General features: G+C 44.6%; 1 protein-coding gene and 1 long non-coding RNA gene across 2 annotated transcripts; both read left to right on the top strand.

Moving 5' to 3' along the window:
• The first annotated feature begins 862 nt into the window (after nt 1–862).
• On the top strand, nt 863–2,041 carry LOC143215006 (large ribosomal subunit protein eL34). The gene is made up of 4 exons (XM_076436674.1): nt 863–948; nt 1,110–1,181; nt 1,625–1,822; nt 1,913–2,041. The coding sequence occupies exons 2-4, from the start codon at nt 1,117–1,119 to the stop codon at nt 1,998–2,000; spliced, it is 351 nt and encodes a 116-aa protein (XP_076292789.1). The 5' UTR covers nt 863–948; nt 1,110–1,116; the 3' UTR covers nt 2,001–2,041.
• Nucleotides 2,042–2,190: 149 nt separating this feature from the next.
• On the top strand, nt 2,191–19,407 carry LOC143215012 (uncharacterized). Its single transcript, XR_013010252.1, has 3 exons — nt 2,191–2,865; nt 11,225–11,365; nt 12,412–19,407. It is a non-coding gene; the product is annotated as an uncharacterized LOC143215012 (long non-coding RNA).
• Nucleotides 19,408–19,862: the final 455 nt, after the last annotated feature.

The following is a 19,862-nucleotide window of genomic DNA, read 5'->3' as shown; positions in this document are numbered from 1 at the left end:
TTAAAAACACCATAACTTTTTTAATATTGGACTATGCGATTTGAACTTTTTTTGGGAAGCTAGAGCAATTAGTTTACTATAGAATGTGAAAAGAAATTTTTTCAAAAATTGCATTTGGTCACAATTGTAAAGAAAATACTAAAAGTTGCATTTTACAACTTTTTTATTTTTGTAGATCTGTGTAAATTATATGCACTGTGAAAGTTTCATAGAAATCGGTTGATGCGGGGAAAAAACGATAGGCATTGAAAGATGTAAGAAACCTTAGAATTACTGCAGTTGGAGGCCGAAAATCGTGAAAAACTGCATTTTATATCATTTTTAGACGATTGTAGCTCATTAGAACGTCGATCGATTTTGATGAAATTTTCAGAATATGTTTAATTTATACAGATCTGCGAAACGTGCTTCCTAAATTTTCCATGTAAGCCCCACACATAAAAAAGTTGGAAAATACAACTTTCAGTATTTACTCTGCAATGCTCTGCAATTCCAACAACTTGCAGTTGTTTTCAAAAATTTTTGTCACGTGTAGCAAACCAATTGTTCTAACTTCTCAAAAAATTCCAAATCGTATATTCCAACATTAAAAAAGTTATTTAGTGGGAGTCACTGTATATATTGAGGCTACTACCACTGAAAATAATATGAAACATCCGCATTATTTTATATTCAGCAACACATCGCGTAAATAAAATATTGTACAATATTGTATTACGATTTGTTGCACTGTCGGTATTACAGATCGTGAGACACAAAACCCCATATGGTGATTGGTCTATTGGCTGTCTCGTCTATGGCGGTGGTGTTACAAATTCATGATTCCTTTACTTCGTTTGGTCCACCGCTAGATGCCTGTCTGTACGCTCTCGTCGACCCCTGTCACGCTTGCGTCGACTCAATTTTTGTGCTCCTTCGAGCTTCCTTTTCCGTTTGGATCTGAAATAGGTTTGTTCGGTTTTTATTCAGTTTATTGTTATCCATATAATCTAAAAGAATCGTGGTGTGTAGGAAGATCCTTATATTAATTTCGCGATCTTCAGTATTCCACGATGTTATTTCCAACGATATCTCGTATATTTTCTCGTAACGAAGAATTTATATTCCAGGATCAAAATGGTGCAACGGTTAACCTATCGTCGACGGTTGTCATACAACACAAAAAGCAACAGGAGACGCGTGTAAGTATTGTTTCAAACATAATTGAGAAACAAAGTTTATTACCGTTATTCGTTCGTGCTATATCCGTTACGAGGTGTTAGTTTTATCAGGATAGGTGTACGTTTGTTGGTGCCTGACTGTTTGAGGTTATGTTGTTGTTTCTCTGTCGAATTTCCATGCGTGGTTTATCGTTCAAGAGGATACGGTTGCTATAGTAAACTGTGAAACCTCTGGGAACCGTGACTCAGAATCACCACTAAAAATGTCTTTACCATTATTTGAAATATTGTTTACATTATTAGATATGTTGGTACCTAGTCAATTACTAAACGTTTAAGTATTGTACGAGGTATTATATCAATTACATATCCAAATCGGAAGAAATGTTTAATTTTCCAGTTAAAATAACTCAGAGCGCGAAGAGTTGATACCGATGAGCTCTATATTTTGTTGACGATTCTAGTGTACGCACTCCTGGTGGAAAGCTGGTATACCAGTACCTTAAGAAACCCAAGAAGATCCCGAGATGTGGATTATGCAAAGATAAGCTTAGAGGAATCCAGCCGGCCAGACCAATGGAAAGGTCCAGAATGTGCAGGCGTAAGAAGACGGTCAAACGAGTCTACGGGGGTGTTCTGTGTCACAAATGCGTGAAGGAAAGGTATGCTCGCGTCTCTGACTTCACTGCTTGTGCTGGGTTGAGTCGCTCATTAGCTCATAACGTTCACCTACGTATTTTATTTTGTTCCAGGATCGTCCGTGCTTTCCTAATCGAAGAACAGAAGATCGTTGTTAAATATATGAAAGCGCGTAATGCAAAAACGAAGGCGGAGAAGTAATCTTTTGCTTTTTATTAACTAAATAAAATACATAAAATCGATACGCATCATGGTTCCTCGTCCTTACAACTGTAGGATTACCGCACAAACTCGAACCTTGTCCGTCGTACGTCCTCCATCGTTCAACAGTGTTATGGTATAGTTCCTGCAAACGCTTTCTCTCCGAACAGGTCTGAATTAGAGATCCCTATTTCTCGTGTATGTAAATACACGCGTGGTACGTAAACCGTGTATGTAGTAAGAATTCAAAGATCTGCGAATACCGATCCTTAAATTCGTACTACACGTTTCGCGGTACCACGTGTACACGTGTATTTCAGTACACGTTGAAAACCGCGATCTCTAGTCCGAATGTCGCATCGACTTGTTCCTTCCGCGCATTTCTTTAATATCGTTTGCCCGCGTAGATCGCGACTCGTGTTTGTTGATCCGTCGATTTTCCTATTTGCAGGACCGAACTTAGAACCGTGGATCCTGTGCTCCTACCTTGAAACTCTCACCTTTTCGTGACACAACCTCGCACAACTTCCTAACACGGAACCTACTGCTTCCAGTCGAATATTTCGAGAGCGAGAGATCGTTTCGAATCGAGACGCGTTACAGCGTGTAGATGTTACGGGATAGAGGCGCACTGTTCACTTTCCCAATATAGTTAGAGCGAGTACACGATTCCCTGCATGGTATAGGAATAAGAGGCGAGTATTGTATTCCGCTTATGGTCAAGGAGTGCGCGAAACCCGTCCCAGGGCGGCGTGACTCGCCAACCTCGGTTGCACTTAACAAGTGCCTTATTTGCTGAACGACGAGTATGCGTGTATGCGCGCCGGACCGGTGCTGTTTCCATGCCGGCGCAGAAATCGCCCAGGTGAGAACCGTGCGAGTTTGTCACCTGAGAATGCGGACAGCGTGTCGGCTATTAAGTACTTTCTCGTTTCGTGAAACAACCTCCGTTCGCTGTCTCCTATCGCAGTTCCAACTTTTCGATCTTATCGTGACACGGAGTAGGAGTTTAACGTGTTCTAGCTCTCCATTTCCCACCCTCTCTATCTCTTTCTCTCTTTTTTCTCTCCCCCCGTTTCTTTCTCGATCGCGCTCGGTCCACGTTCGATTCATTCATACCTCGCTGTACATATTTTCTGAATACGACAGAGACTATTTCGAGCGCGCGACCATCCTTCCGGGAGACGCTCGATCGGCTATTAACGGCTATCGGTCATTCGCGTGAACGACGCACAGTGGTCTGAAATCGCCGGAACGCGGTAAAATAGGAAGGAGTACTCGAATTTAAAAAACAAATGATTGGACTCTCTTGACGATTAGTATTCCCATATTTCTTGTGCCGTGGAATATGTTAAACAACTCGATTGAAAAATTATTTTTGCCAAACAAGCGGTGTAACAAATTCGTTAGATAGTTTCGTTATTTTTACGGACTTCTTGCCGCTTTTTGGCCATTTGGCACCGCTGCGCGACGCTTCAACTCCAATATTTATTTAGCCGCAACGGGTATCGTGTTTCGACCTCTTTCTCCGTATCGATCGTCTGTCCTCGATCACAATAACGCCTCGCTTATCGGCTTTGGCATTGCGAATGATCGACGTGGCTCTGCTCTTTATCGGCCTCGTTCACCTTCCGAGACATTATCGCTCATCGCAACTCTGAAATCGGTCGCATCTTCCTCGAATAGATACGGGAAAAACGTATCGCGAATTCTGTCGTTCGAAAACGCGTGTATTTCAGAGCATTTGCCGTTGCCCCAATAATTTCTTATTCGTTCGAATCGATTTTCGTACAAGAGGCAGTAACGCGAGAGGAAGATTCAAATTCCGATCTCGGTCGGTTTCTCGTGAATTCAGCTGAAAACTGGTGTTACTTCCAGATCATCGGTCGTCTCGCTTTGCTCTCGAAAATAAGAACACGGGAAAGGGGCGTCCGCGGCGGTTGCCGCAAGAATAATAGCAAAGGATACAAGGGGTGCTGACGGTCGACAAGCAAAAAACCATCTCGCTCCGAATACCGATGGTAGTCGCGGCCGATTTCGAATTTTCGAGGGAACGTTTCTTGCTCGTGGTCGACCATCCGTGTCGAAAATAATCGGTGCGGTTGCCGGCAGGATGAGATGTTCGCGCGAGGCGAGACGAGGGCACGTTTTCGTCTCGCTCCGATCGCCACGAAATATCTTTTCCTTTCGATGCACCGAGAGATTTCTTCCCGGCAGGAAACGTGTCTTCCCTCGCATAGTGTTACTACCTCAGGGATCTGGACGCTCGGAAAACATAGAGGGTCGAGGCAGCCGGCACAGCTAAAAAAGCTGCGTGTCGATTGAAATTACAATGCAAATAGGGAAGTTTCTTATTTTTCGTTCTTTTTTTAGGCAACTTCTGCCAACGTATCTGTGAGATTTTTCTAATTAAAATGAGTTAAAATACGGCATATAACTCTTGAACCATATTTATGTATTTAAGGTCTTGATCATAATTCGCTAACTACGATATACAGTGGCCCACAAAAGTGTTTGTACGCCCTTTAAAACAGAATAACTTTTTTATAATTGTACCAAACTACCTGCTGTTTTGTAAGCAATAAGAATCACTGGAGTACTAAATGATGTGCAAACAAAATTTCCAAAAATTACAAGGTTACATGCAAAAATAAAAAAAGGCATTTTTAAAATTTTTTTATTTGGGCCCTTAATGAAAATTTAAAATATATGTTTTGTACATCCATGTTAGTTACACATAAACTGAAAATTTCATTGAAATTTTTTCACGAATTTTAATCAGTTCCTGCTTAAAATCCACAGAATCGTACATCTTTCGATGCGTGTCGTTTTTTCCTGCGTCAACCGATTTCGATGAAGTTTTCAGTATGTGTATAACTAACATAGATCTACAAACCATATATTTTAAATTTTTATTGAGGGCCTAAATAAAAAGGTTTAAAAAATGCCTTTTTTATTTTTGCATGTAACCTTGTAAATTATAAATTTTTGGAAATTTTCTTTTGCACATCATTTAGTAAACCAATGCTTCTAATTGCTTACAAAACAGCAGGTAGTTTGGTACAATTATAAAAAAGTTATTCTGTTTTAAAGGGCGTACGAACACTTTCGTGGGTCACTGTAGGTAAACATGATTGAAACTCTGTCGAGTTTGGTCTCTTTTTAACCAGGGAAATCTCACAGATCTGGAAACTTCTGGAAATAAAGAATGAAAGTCACACTATGCGAGGGAAGACAGTATAGCGACTCTAATATAGCTGTTCGAGTAGATTCGATTACGCGGATTAATGTATCTCGTTGAAAACGAAATTAAATTTCTGTCGGCGTCGAAGAGATCGATTAATTTCCATCGCTGCGACGAGAAACGAACTACAAGAAGACCGAGTCGTTGCCGAGGACAGGTTTACTAATTACGAAACGGATACAATTTCGCGAGTGTTCCGCGCGAAATTGCACGGCGAACCAATTTGCTCGGAGCCGCGTTGCCGCACGGATCGTCGCCCCTCTCGTCGGTAGCAAAAGGTAGCTGCTCCCTGTCGCGTTTAATTGCCGGACCCGGCTAGAAAATGCAAGCGCGCCGTAATCTGGTGCGAGAGACGGCACCGGTCCGCTTGTAATCAATTTCCGGAACTCGTATTTAACGCTACACTAAAGCGCCGCAGGATGAACTCGATCTGCTTCGTGGTCGCGCAGCGGAATTCATTATGCAACCAACGAAGTCGCGGACAATTGAAAAGAATTTGAAAGGGGGTTGAACAGTTTTAATTAAAGACAATGATCATGTTTCAGAGTGTATCGATAATCACGGGACCAGGTTTGAAACTCGATGACTCGTTTCCAGCGTCGAGATTGCTACTTTACGACTATAATTACACTGTCCAACACCAAATTTGATTTCAATATACTGTTGGGTCCTTCTTATAGAGTTTTTTGCGCTGATTCCGAATCTGGTTTTAATTTTTTTCCTATACGTCCAGTTTTTGAGAAAATGGAGTTTTAAAAAAAGACATATTTTTCAACTTTAAACAAATATTGCGATGTTATTATAAAAGATATTGAATTGTTGTTTACAGCAAAAGATTCTGTAGACTTTCCCGAATACAGTGATATCCAATATTAATACATTATGATTGTTTAAACATGTTTAAACAATGATTAAAGACGGAGATGCACCACTTTTGCACCAATTTTTGCGGATATTTTCGAATTTATCTCAAAAAATAAGGGTCCAGCGAAAAATTGAACTATACCACGCGAAAGAGCAGACTTTTATCTTGAGAAACCCCCTTGTGAAGTTTGCATGGTCGACGTTTTTACCGAACCAGAAAGCAAAATATCTTCGCCCGACATGCGTTGACGCCAGTGGTGCTCTTCCACTAGCGCGGTCGTTCGTCGGGATACGGCGCGGCGCGCTGCGGTGAAACGGCGAGTGGCTATAAGAGCGCAATTATGTCAGCTTACTTAAATGTAATATTTTATTAAATGTTATATTATTGTTATTTATTATTTATTAGTATATTTATTCTGTATAAATTATTTTATGCATTTTTTAATGTTAGTCTCTCGTTTATAGTATATTTAATACAAAAAATACCTTTTGTAACAAAAAAATAATTTATTCACACACTACACTATTACACTATTTACAATGCTAATATATATGTGTACACTATTCAGATATAATACACTATATCGATTTAATATGGAGCAAACTATTTTAATTATGTATTTAAGTCAATAAAAATAGTCCCGTTTATATTGTGTTTGGACTTATTTTACTCGGAAGAATCACGAGTGTTCATTGGCACTATAATTACAATACATAGATAAGACGACAATTACTGAAAATAAAATTTTTCAGTCACCGCATTGCAGACTTTCCTTACATTGTATGTATTCCGTTGTCCCTAGACCGTCATTTATTTCAAAATATCGTGTTGGTTCTTAAGAAAACTGATGCCAGAGTTCAGTTTCGGCTTTGTGTTTGTTGAAATCAGTCGTGTCAAGCATTTCAAATCTGCATTGCTACGTATAAAACTTCATAAAAAACATTTATAGTTATTTATAGTATTTTAGTTGTTATGTATATAATATATGTATTTTAGTAGTGTATTATATCTTAATAGTGTACATATATTTTAGCATTGTAAATAGTGTAATAGTGTAGTGTGTGAATGAATTATTTTTTTGTTACAAAAGGTATTTTTTGTATTAAATATACTATAAACGAGAGACTAACATTAAAAAATACATAAAATAATTTATACAGAATAAATATACTAATAAATAATAAATAACAATAGTATAACACATTTAATAAAATATTACATTTAAGTAAGCTGACATAATTGCGCGCTTATAGCCACGCGCCGTTTCACCGCAGCGCGCCGCGCCGTATCCCGACGAACGACCGCGCTAGTGGAAGAGCACCACTGGCGTCAACGCATGTCGGGCGAAGATATTTTGCTTTCTGGTTCGGTAAAAACGTCGACCATGCAAACTTCACAAGGGGGTTTCTCAAGATAAAAGTCTGCTCTTTCGCGTGGTATAGTTCAATTTTTCGCTGGACCCTTATTTTTTGAGATAAATTCGAAAATATCCGCAAAAATTGGTGCAAAAGTGGTGCATCTCCGTCTTTAATCATTGTTTAAACATGTTTACACAATCATAATGTATTAATATTGGATATCACTGTATTCGGGAAAGTCTACAGAATCGTTTGCTGTAAACAACAATTCAATATCTTTTATAATAACATCACAATATTTGTTTAAAGTTGAAAAATATGTTTTTTTTTCAAAGCCATGATTTTCAAAAACTGGACGTATAGGGAAAAAATTAAAACCAGATTCGGAATCAGCGCAAAAAACTCTATAAGAAGGACCCAACAGTATATTGAAATCACAAAAAAAGTTGAAATTTGTTGGACAGTGTTGTCCGTACGGTAGCGCGAGGATTGATCCGGCACAGCGCACAGTTGGACCTTTCGTCCAAATCGGAGACAAAATCAAAGAACTTTCGATAGAAATGAGGTAGAGCGATGAATCTTTTTTTAAATTAAAGCTGAAACTTTGTAGAATATGGGAAAAATAGGGAGATTATGGTACGAACGTTTTATAACCTTGAGAAAATTCGTTAAACATGTAGAATTTCAAGAAATCGATTTTGCAATATCCTGGGGTCGTAGAAAAATTTTGAAACCAGATTTGAAATCAGCGTGAAAAAATCTACGGGAAATGATGTGTACTACTGTATAGCATGTCAAGAAAAGTACTGTCCGTTCATGGTATTGGATAAACCACAATTTTCTCGTAATTCTGCAAGTCCATGATTTTCAAACTTAAAAAATGTTCGTAGCAAAAGTTCATCGATTTTTACAGAAAATTCATCGGTTTAGCCCAGTGTGCGGCTCGGAGGACTCGTCGGATCAATTGTTATCGTGTTCGATATCAGCAGCAGCGAGGAACACGAATGTCCGGAGGTGTACACGCGAGGAGAACGAGAATAAGAATGAGACGAGTGAAAGGGGGGTTCGAGAGCGCGACTCCGAACTCCGAAACGACAAGGAAACCGCGGTGTGTCGGTAGCGGGTCACGAGATCGGTTCGCGTCGCGTTTAATTGACGGTTATAAAATGCATCGAAAGAAAGAGAGAAACGGAGAGAGAGGGAGAGAGAGCGTGTAATCGAGAATAATTTGAAGCGAGGAGGAGAACCGCGATACCGCGTGATTCCTATAATTTTCAGGGCTCGTGTTTGACAAAATAACAAGTGGGTGGGTGTCGGTTTTCACACCCGCGGCTCGACGGGGCCTCTTCGGGGAATGTAAAAAAGGGCAGAACACGAAACCGGTCCCGATGGATCTTTGTTATGCCGGGGCCCCCACGTCCTCTCTCGCCTGCACGCCTCCTCGCTTGCTCGCCTCTCGCGTCTCTGAATAAGGACCAACTGCGCCAGGATCGTAGCTAGCGAACGCTCACCCCTCGTCCCGTCCACGGATCCAGCCACTTTCCTCTTTTCGGACGTCGATCGTCCCTTTCTTCCGTGAAAACACGAACTAAAGTCGAATTTTCGGGTTGAAATTTTTTGATAAACTCTTATACATATGTCTGAAGTAAGTTTTTACATGCATGTGGGTGGCAGCTTGCATTATTAATAATTTGTTTACATGCACAGTGACTCTCACTAATATTCGGACGCTCTCAAAATACCGATACCTTTTTCAATATTGGACAAAACAATTTGAGCTTTTTTGGGAAGCTAGAGCAATTAGTTTACTACAGGATGTGAAAAGAAATTTTTTCAAAAATTGCAATTGGCCGGAATTGCAGAGAAAATACTAGAAGTTGCATTCTACAACTTTTTTATGTGGGCCTATGTTAAAAATTTTAAATTGCAATTTTCGAAAAAATTTCTTTTCGCATCCTGTCGTAAACCAATTGTTCTAGCTTCCCAAAAAAATTTTAATCGTACAGTCCAACATTTAAAAAAGTTATCGCTTTTTTTAGAGCGTCCGAATATTAATGAGAGTCACTGTAGCTATTTTCATAAAGCTGCGACAGCTACACGCTGCCGAATAATGCAAATTACGCCTCGTAAACGTAAAAATAGGACTTTTGAGGGCGACTGCGGCCTAGATTGATCTTTTATCTAGCGTTTTTGACTACTGAAAAACTCCATTCTTCTTTTATCTGGAAACGAGTCTACTCCTACGTACACCTCATCGAGATCTTGTTCTCGATTCTCCATTTTAGTTGATAACTTTTTAATAAAGCGTCAAACAACATTTAACTATATAACATTTTTTTCTTAATTAGGCCCGTAGAATATACCGACAAAGTTTGGCACTTTAAAACCCTGATTATCCTGTATAAAGGTAGTTTATAATTAAAATTATGGTTCGGAACCCACCTTAAAGTTCCTGTCGCTTAATAACCATAGCAGTTGAAGAAGCGACGTAAAACAGTCAATCAAAAGGTAGTTTATAATTGTTGTCATAAACTACCTACCACAAGAAACCCCTAAACACATCCTGTACATAAAAAGATAACGCGTAAATAACAACGCTACGAGTTTAGCTCGCGTTTTCACGGTTTCACTGCGCGCCCGGTCGACAAACCGCGCAAAAAAGATCGAATATACTCACTCGTCTTACCGTGTGCGGTCGCGACGAAAATTCAACAGGTTTTCCCAACTCTCGGGGCTCGAGTTGATGCGCGTCGCAACCGCAACCGGTCCAAATACGGCGCGACATCGGTTCGTTAACTTATTAAGCTCGGTGTTGCATCACGATCGATTAAAATCGGATGTAAGTCTGGCCGTCGCGTACGGTAGCGTGTGGGCAGGTTTGGGTTCGCTCCGAGTGATACGAAAAGTCTTGGAGGGCCCCAGAGCAACTTCATGAAACACTTCCTTCTATCTAGTCGAGGGAAAGAGAGAAAAGGAGAGAGCAATCGGTGGTCGTCGAGTTAAAGTTCAATATATTCCAATTTGTCGCGGTAGGCAGATAGGAGGGACATCGGTCTCTCGGCTGGTTTCCTTCTCTATAGCCGTGGTCGGTTTCACTCGGGCTCCAAATCGCAGTCGGCGGGACCGCTTTGATCGAGCACCAGTGGCCTCAATTCACACCTGACTTTTAGCGATAAAAGCCGGCTCTAAAGATATCGTTATCCCGGTCGAGCACACGAGCCACGCTCGGCCGAAGGAAAGGAAACGGTTATCGCTGCAGGTAGCCCGCTCTTACGCGCTTAATCGAGCGAATTCATTTCGTCCCGTGTCCTTGCCTCCTCTTTTTTTCCGACGCTGTTAACCTCCTGCCGTATTTTAACGAGTCTCGCACTCGTCAGGAAGATTTTGAACAAAGTCTGACAGATACGAGTGTTACGCCATTCTTTTTAAACGGAATAGAATTCGATTCTATCGTTCTACGACATTTTAATCGCTGTTACTGTGAAGAAAATCATACATTCGCACTCCTTTGAGTGTGACTCGACATCGGAGAAAGAGAAATGTAAATGAAACGGGTTTTACTACATTTAAAAACAAATATAATATTTAATATGATTAGTAAACAAAATTATTTAAAATGAGCCGCAGTCAAGGAGCTCTCCTTTGAAGTAAATTTCAAATGAAACACTTACAAAGGGTTAAACGTTGCCCAGCCCGCGGCTCGTTTCGCACGGATCGATCCCCCAGGGAAATCGTCTGAGATTATTTCCTGTTTCAGGATGGAGCGGACAACGGCCTGGAAAGTTAATTGCGAGGAGGCGCCACTTGACTACAAGGGTCAAAGGAGAGAGAAGTTTCTTGAGAATTCCGGCGGGATCCTTGAAGAGAGTCCGGCCAATGGAATCTGAAATTTGCATAAGTAAACGGCGACGTAATCTCCCGTGCCGGATTGCAGCAGCGGGGAGAGGAGAACGGACGATTTCGGTGATCGGTGACAGCCGAGAAGCATGATTTATAGTCGTAATTTCGTGATGCGGGTTTCCGTTGCTACTTACTCGTCGACCTCGTGGTGAACGTTCGTCGACCACGCCGCGTTCAGATCGAATACGAGGAACAGCCCGAGAACGCACCGGTCCCCATTCGTTAAATAGACGCAATTACGATCGATTATCCAATGTGCCGTCCTACCGACTAATCTCGAACAAGGAACGTCCGAACAACCTACATGGCTCGATCGAATGCGCGCAGCGTACTCCCGAAAAATACTCCTCTTCCATGTTATTCTTGCGCAACGAGAGCAATGTATGCGTTCTTATATTCGAAAGCGTGGTAACTTGAGATTTATTCGACGGACGCGTCGAAGTGTACGACAACCGTGTCCCGGGTCCCATAAATCAGAAACGGACTAAGTATTGTTCGAAAGAGGAAGCGTCCAGGTCTGGTAAACACGTGTACGCGACGCAAACTTTCCGTGCAGATGTTTAGGATTATACCATGCAGGCGCTCAGTGTCAAAATCAAAGAGCTTTCGATGGAAATGAGATAGAGCGCTGATCTTTTTCTTGAATTAAAGCTGCGACATCGCAGAAAGAGGAAAAAATAGAGAGATTATGGTACGAACGTATTTTAACATTGAAAATGTCCGTTAAACTTGCGAATTACAAGAATGCTTTGTGAGTAACTCGAAACGTTCTTCATTATATTGATTTTTATAAGTTCAATACAGATTTTCAAAGTTGAAGAACGTTCGTACCGTAATCTCTCTATTTTCCAACATTCTGCAACATCTCAACTTTAATTTAATCAAGAAATCATCGCTGTATTTGATTCCTATCGAAAGTTCTTTGATTTTGACAGAAAATTCATCGTTTTACTCCACTGTGCGGTTCATGGTACTCTTCTCCTCTTCCCGGTAGCGAACACGATCCGTGTAGCAAACCGTATCTAAAAGATAACTCGTTTTCAGACGCGGAGGATCGTGTGGGACGTAGCGCGGGGTGTCGAAAGTGAACATGCACGAGCCTGGATCAGATCTTGCGGTTGAATAGGACCGGGGCTGATGCGGTCGGAGTCGGAGTTGGAGTCGAAGGGGCGAGGACTGACCCAAAGCTCCGGACGCCACGGCACGTTAGGCCCCAGACATGGATTTCGCTCTTTTGTGGCTCCGTACGACGTCGGGCTGCCGCGCCGAATGAAATATACTTCCAGCTCGTACGGCCCTCGTAACTGGCGCCGAACGGATCGAGATTTTCGGCCCCGTCAGGGCCGACCATACGCGCCTCGCCGCTTCTCTCCCTCTCAACACATCTCATTCTCTCCAACCGTTCTCGAGTCGGCTCGCATTTATTTTCTGGTTGGTCTGTTCGTCGGCCGAGGCGAGAACGCGTTAAACGATCCCCGAGACGGACCTACGATCGACTTACCGTCCCCCTAATCCACCGATCCAACTTCGAAACGCCTTTCGAATTTCTCGTTGCTCTTTTACACCATCGTGTCGCTCCGCTCCGAACGGTCGAGCAGGATTCATAGAGCGTAATAATCTCGGCGAGCAAGCGATATGGAAGTCGACGCGCGGTGCGAACCGATCGGCGTAGTTCGCGCGAACAACGTTGTTTCGTTTGATAGACGACAACAACGCGGCGGAGGCGAGGTCATTTTTCATCGGCCCTGTGCGCGCGAGCGGTGGTAATAGCACGCCGGTAAAAAAACAGGGACCGCGCGAATTCGATCGTGGTAACGATGTTTCCCATCGAGACACGAGACACGAGAGAGGACCTGTTCTTTTGTCAGCTCGCTGCCTGTCTCCGGATGAAATATACTTCCTCCCCCTAGGGGGCGATGCGAGGCGAAACGAAACGAAACGAATGGATCGTGATTTCGGGGCCCGCCGGACTACACTCTACTGATCCCCGGCTTCATTGTTGGCCATTGTCGCGAGGTAGGATCCTCGAGCGGCAAAACCGTGCCTGGTCGGGACGTGACGGGGCGAGGCGAGATCTCCGTCGCCCGCCACCCGCCATCCACCGACTGCATAAACGAATAAGGGTTCGCAGAAAAGAACCGACCGATTCTAATCCCGAAATCCGGTTTCGAGCACGTCGGATTGTCCTCCGCCGCGCTGTCTTCTTTTTTCGTTAACACGAACCTCGAGCCTCAGCCTCCGGTGGCCTCAGATTCGACGGCCCAACGCGGACACCTTTTCAAATGCTTTTTGAGATCGTCGCCGTACTCGATCGACGCGCCAGACGATCCGCGATCTCGAAATTACCGGTGGAAAGAGACCGGCCGATTTGATGAAGCCGTAAAATTAATAGAGCCGGCGGTGGTGGGCGCGCCGCGGTTCCTGCGGTCGGAGCCAACCGATCCACGGTGTGGAAAACGGATTTAGAAGTGAAAAAGTCGGAACGCTACTAATAACCGATAATTCTGTGTTACATGTATTCTGTACGCATTAACTAAGTGTAAAGAAGGCTAATAGAGTTGCATAAGTTAGAATAGCGCAGAGAAAGCAACGTATTTCAATTTCGGATACCAGTTTTAATTTGCGATGGCAGGAAAGAGAAACTTGCGTGAAATTCATTTCTGTACAAAAGTTTTCAGAGATGAAATTTACAAGAAAAACAATAATAATGCTTCTGAACACGGCTATTATAATTAGATTCAATATGAACGTTCTATACCACAAATAACAGGCGAAAAGGATGTCCTTTGCCACGCTTAACTATAATTGATTGAACTTCTACAGACTAGTGTGTTGACGTAAGAAGCAGGATTAAATGTAGGATTGGTTTTTTCAATTTTGCACTCCTAAATCCGTGTTCTCCACTGCGCGACGTAGTGCGGCGTGACACCGTTCATGATATACGGTATTACGATAATTATGCAGGCTTCTTTATCTTATCCCCATAGTTCTCCTTGAGTAAGCGCATTTATGGCGATCTGTGGCCGTGCGTCCGAACGGCCTCGGTCCTCTCTACTCAGGCTCTCTCTCTTTCTCTCTCTCTCTCTCTCTCTCTCTCTCTTTCTCTTCTCTCTCTCTGTGTGTGTGTGTGCTCGCGATAATACGACTCGCTCGCGATCGAGCCTCTAATTGCATGTACGCGCGGACGATAACGAGGCGAACGCGCGTGGCGTTCAGAGGCGACGACTTTCCACTTTTGTCCGAAGCGCAGTTTTTTTATCGAACACTGCGGAACGTGTCTCCGTGTCCCCCTGCGATAATCAACCCCCCGCGCATGGGAGGCATTAGACGCCGATCGAGAGGAACGCGAGAAACATTTCTCTCCGTCACTTCCTCGATTTATATCTCTTCTTTTTCGCAACCCTTGCCTCTCGCCCATGTTTGGAAAGCTTGCAGCAACCTCGATAAGCGGTTGTCGCGATAACATCGACGCTTCCTACCGACTCGTTCGCGCTCGTAAATATTATTCGACGGTCTTCCCGTCCGTTTTTCCTCGCGCGTGAAACCTTTCGCGGAACGAGCCGGATAAGTACAGGAATATAGTGCAGCGGCGTGGAGAGCGGTGCGGCGATTTTTGTTTCTACGTGCACCGCTATTCAGGCTGAACCACGAATCGTGATTAGCAGAGATGCATTCTTTGCCAGCGTAATTTGCATCATTCGCAAGCATAAAGCTGCAACAGCTACATGCTGCCGGATAATACATATTACGTCTCGTGAACGTAAAAATGGGACTTTTGAGGCTTTTGAATACAGAAAAACTCCATCTTTGCATTACCAAGTTTGCCATGCGAGACCTTTGACGATGAATGATTTTGCTCGCTTACTACCCGGCGAAAATTTGACCCGCTCTCAACTGGATCGCATCCGGTGCAACGAATAATCACGGTAATTAATGTTAATTGAGCACGATCGAAGAGCGTTACCGTTGAGTCCCGCTCGCTGTCGCGTTCGCGCTCCTCCGCGTATACTGTATGCGGAGTGTACGCGTATTACTCGACCCGCCACCAATTAACAAGACGATGCGGCGACTATTTCTAGCAATTAGCAATCGGCCGTTAGTCAGCGAGAGAAACGAGCTTCCTTTGTCCACCTCGCCTCCGCCCATCCGTGTTCGCACGGAGAGAAATCGCGATCATTCCCGACGTCGGAACTGAGATGTCGAGGATGTACGTTGGATACTAGGAAGACAGGTCCGTCCGTTGAAAGCAAATCTGACCTAAAATTGCTGCTCTACCGGCTAGTAGAGAGGTTAATTAACCCGTTGACGGGTTCTCTCGCTTCCCTCGACGTTCGCTGGCCCTGACCGGCTGCAAACATTAAGACCCCATTCAGACGCGGCGGAAACTGCTCGTTTTCGATCGATTCGGATTGTGGGCCCGCGCGGACAGATGTGAACGAATATGAAGACGCTCATGTAAATAGGGATGTGCGAGAACCCGAAAATGTAGGGAAAGACATCGAGATGAGTCGGGTCCGGTTCTTGAAAATTTCAGGATTCTCGATTACGTCGAGATTCTCGAACTAATCGAGATTAAAACCATGCTTGCGTCGAGATTGCGACGGAATCGGCGATGTTAGGCCCGCTACACACCGTGCGGTAACGGAATTGCGTTAAATATTGTATTGCGACGCCGCAACTACGGTTCAAAGGAATGCGCAGCGCCTAATTGAATCCACAGTATTCCATACCGCAATTCCGGTACCGCAGGGTCGCCGCGCGTTAGAAAAACGGACGTGTGTAGCGGGCCTAAACGGACAACTGGAGATCGGGAAACAGAGTGTCCTTTGTGGGACTCGAATCGCGGGATTCGGCGATACATAAATAAGGGAATCAAGTCGCAACAACTCCGACCGATCGAGAATTCAACGCGACGATAGATTCGTAGAAAGTCGAGCGACGCTCGATCCGACCGATCGGGCACACACGGCTCGCCGGACAGGAGAGATCGCTCCGCGTTCCGCATATAGAAGACGGCGCTGAACACCGCGGCACCGCGATTCCATAAAAGCGACGAGAATCATCTCTAAAAATATAATGATCGACGTTCTTACGCGAGCTAGCCGACCGGCTTGCCGCGAATCGATCTGGATCGGTGGATCTCGCGGATGGAAAAGAACGGCCCGACAGGGGACAGGGGAGACAGTCGAGACAGACAGGTTCTCCGTGGAAATGGTTGTGTTGGAAATGTACCAGCGCGGCGATCGTCCGAGCAAGGAATCGGTCTTAGGCTCGCGCGCGACTTTCCCGTGGACAATATGCCTTTGTTGAGGGAAGGGAACAGGCTTCGTTAATGGGCATTCGATTACGATCCACAGTGGTCGCTCTGTGGCTCGTACTTTTTACGTTCCGCGGGTGCATCGTTTGCTCGCAACCTTTCCCTGGATATCTTTTTACGGCCGCTGAAAAACTGGACGATAAACGGGCCGATTCACGAACAGCCGCGACGGAGGAGCAATTACGTCTCGAACAATAATGTGGAAGGTAAAATGTCCTTCGGCAATAGCGATCGAAGGTTTAGCGATGTTCGTTCGACGGGTTGAACGATCAAAGAGCGTCGTGGCCGACGGTTTCGCGGCGCAAACCCGGGAGCAGCGATCTTCCGAGACGGGAACGCGCTGCGTTAGCAATTAACCGGTAATTCGATATCGATAACAGTGCAGGAGCGGCGAAGGAACGATTATGTCTCGAACAATAACCTCGAAGGTAAAATGTCCTTCGGCAAAAGCGACCGAAAGAGATAGCGATGTTCGCTGAACGGGTTGAACGATCGACGAGCGTCGTGGGCGACGGTTTCGCGGCGCAAACCCGGGAGCAGCGATCTCCCGAGGCGGGAACGCGCTGCGTTAGCAATTAACCGGTAATTCGATATCGATAGCAGTACCGGAGCGGCGGAGAATGTAACGAAGCGCGACGCGTACCGCTAAGCGTAGCGCGGCAACCGGCAACGCATACGAGAGCCAGTTAGGAACGGTCGCGCGGAGTCTCGCGCGTAAATGCACGCGCGGCGTGTTAATGTTTGAAAGCGCAGCGTGATGCGCGCCCCTGTGGCGTGCGTGTACTCCGGGCCGGTCGCCTCGATCGCCGAAACGGCGCCGTTCAAGTGCGAATGCACCACTTTCGAAACACACGGCACCGCCTTTCTCTCCGATTCTTCTCCTTTTTTCTGCTACTCGTAACGTTCTCGCTCTCTCTCTCTCTCTCTCTCGCTCCACGTCTCCGCCGATTGGCTGTCTCACAATTAATCACCGCGGCGTAAGCGATGCTCAAACACCGACGACTCCCAAAGCCATCGTGGCGATCTTAATGTTAATTGCAACACAGCTCTGCGACTTGTTTTCTAATTCCGATCGGATCGTTATCAGATACCGAGAAACACGCACGCACCGCGAGGTTGCGTTCCATCTCTTCCGCTTGTACGCTCGGTGTAAACGAGTTTGCGTGCTTATTAGGTAGTAGTTCGAAATGATTAAAATGTGATGATTCAAAAATCTGTGCGAAGTTTGAGCCACAAAACACAATCAAACATTAAAATAATGTATTTAATGCTCGTAAAATCGGTTTTTTGGATATCTTCTAAACTATTTGCCGCGTCGATGAATATGTTAGACAAAACCTGTAGATCAGGACAGGCCGCGACGTTTATGTCGTATAACTCTTTTTCGTAAAACGAACAAGTTGCAAGAATAGAAGTGTGGTTTTGAAACGAATTACTTTAACGTTTAATCTTTCGGGGTAGGCTCTTCCGTTATCCGATCGAGCTCAAACTTTGCACAGATTTTTAATTATTTGGAACAACTCTGAGGGGTGGCGTAAAAGAAATTTTTGACAAGAGTAAATCAGAGCTATACCCTAGTGCTTATCCGTTTCGATAATCGAGCGACTACAAGCGAGAGTAAAGGGAGGATTGGATCGTTTCGAGGATCACGGCGGTTTCTCGTGCCCGCTATCCTCGCTCACCCGGTTCTCCGAAGAAAAAGATTCACGATTCTAGCAGGGTTCTAGTTTCCGCGGTGACGCGCCACGCATAGACATTCGCGCCTTTCCAAGGAGCCGCTTCTCCTCCGACCCTCCCCGTGGCTTCTCTCCGTTCGCTCTGGAGCATCGGTGCGACTGCGACTGTGCTCGCGAGCGTGCTCGACAACAGAGAACCGAAGAGAGAGAAGGAGAAAGAGGGAGAGAGCAAGAAAGAAAAATCTCCGGGACCGTGGTCGTCGCGTCGCGGCACGGTGGCGCCCGTAGGGCGCCGTCGCACACTCCCCGCTAGCAACGCTGACGGGCCAGGGATGTAGCCTCGGACCGATTCCGAGCTTCCGCGGACAGGGACCGAGGCCGAGCCTTTCCCAAATATCTCCCCGATTCGACCGGTTCACCCAGTGTCGACGACGAGTTATCTCGTCGATTCTACTCGACCCGTGTCGTCGCTTCGCTCTTTTCGCCAACCAGCTACAGATTTTTCGAGCACATCTCCAATAGCGTCTTCCATTCGGCGCGCTATTTATTAGCCGTACATGCCACGATTCCGTTCGATTCAACGCTACGGGTGTCAAAATTCTGGTTATACAATTGTCTACGTCTTCGGTGACGCGTTTCCACTAATAGTATTAAGGTCGATTTATACCATCCGCACAGACACTGATCGTACTCGTTCACCACCGATCGGACAAACATTCTTTAACGCGTTTGAACAGAAGTGTTTACACGTAGCGTGTCGTATCAGTGCAGACGCGTATCGGCATACCATTTTATTTTGATTGAAAAGAAATTAGTAACGCACATATTTAGTTGAACCTGTTCGCGATGTTCACACTATCGCGTCGTACCAGTAAAAACACGTATCGGCTTCAGACTACAGGGTGACAAGAAATAACGGAGTTAATCATTTCTTATTATAATTCTGTTAAATTGACGAATTTTGAGAAATCAAATAATAACAACCATAACATGGACCTTTAGTAATCATATATTTAAGAAGTTTCGAAATGGCCGTACAGAGGTTTTTTCAATGACTCCAAATTTTTTTGGGGCCGAGCACAGGCCCTGGCCTCCAAAATCGACCACACGCTGTAGTCCATCCGGTTGAGATTCGGTGAGTACGGCGGCCATTCCACAGATGTGATGAAACCTGGAAAATGGGCTTTGCACCATTCCTGAGTCGTTTTCGTGGGCCGGCGGAATCCTGCTGTAACGTCCATTCCGGATCGCCGAGGTGCTGTTGGGCCCACAGAAGTACGACGGCTTCGAGAATGTCCCATCGATACACTTCTTGGTTGATTTTGATCCCTTGATCCACGAAAACCGTAGCAAATCCCATTTTCCAGGTTTCATCACATCTACGGAATGGCCGCCGTACTCACCGGATCTCAACTCTATGAACTCCAGCGTTCGGTCGATTTTGGAGGCCGGGGCCTGTGCTCAGCCCCATAAAAGTTTCGAGTCGCTGAAAAAATCTCTGC

The sequence above is a fragment of the Lasioglossum baleicum genome, chromosome 13 (genome assembly GCF_051020765.1).
Source record: "Lasioglossum baleicum chromosome 13, iyLasBale1, whole genome shotgun sequence".
NCBI classification, from domain to species: Eukaryota; Metazoa; Arthropoda; class Insecta; order Hymenoptera; family Halictidae; genus Lasioglossum; species Lasioglossum baleicum.
The sequence above is the reverse complement of the archived record's forward strand: the minus strand, read 5'-3'. Positions and strand labels throughout refer to the sequence as shown.

What these genes read in the sequence shown, in the direction of transcription:
- LOC143215006 (XM_076436674.1), top strand. Translation starts at nt 1,117, where the DNA reads ATGGTGCAACGGTTAACCTATCGTCGACGGTTGTCATACAACACAAAA. An exon ending in AAAAGCAACAGGAGACGCGT is followed by an intron (nt 1,182 to 1,624) that starts GTAAGTATTGTT and finishes TGACGATTCTAG; the next exon opens with TGTACGCACTCCTGGTGGAA. An exon ending in CACAAATGCGTGAAGGAAAG is followed by an intron (nt 1,823 to 1,912) that starts GTATGCTCGCGT and finishes ATTTTGTTCCAG; the next exon opens with GATCGTCCGTGCTTTCCTAA.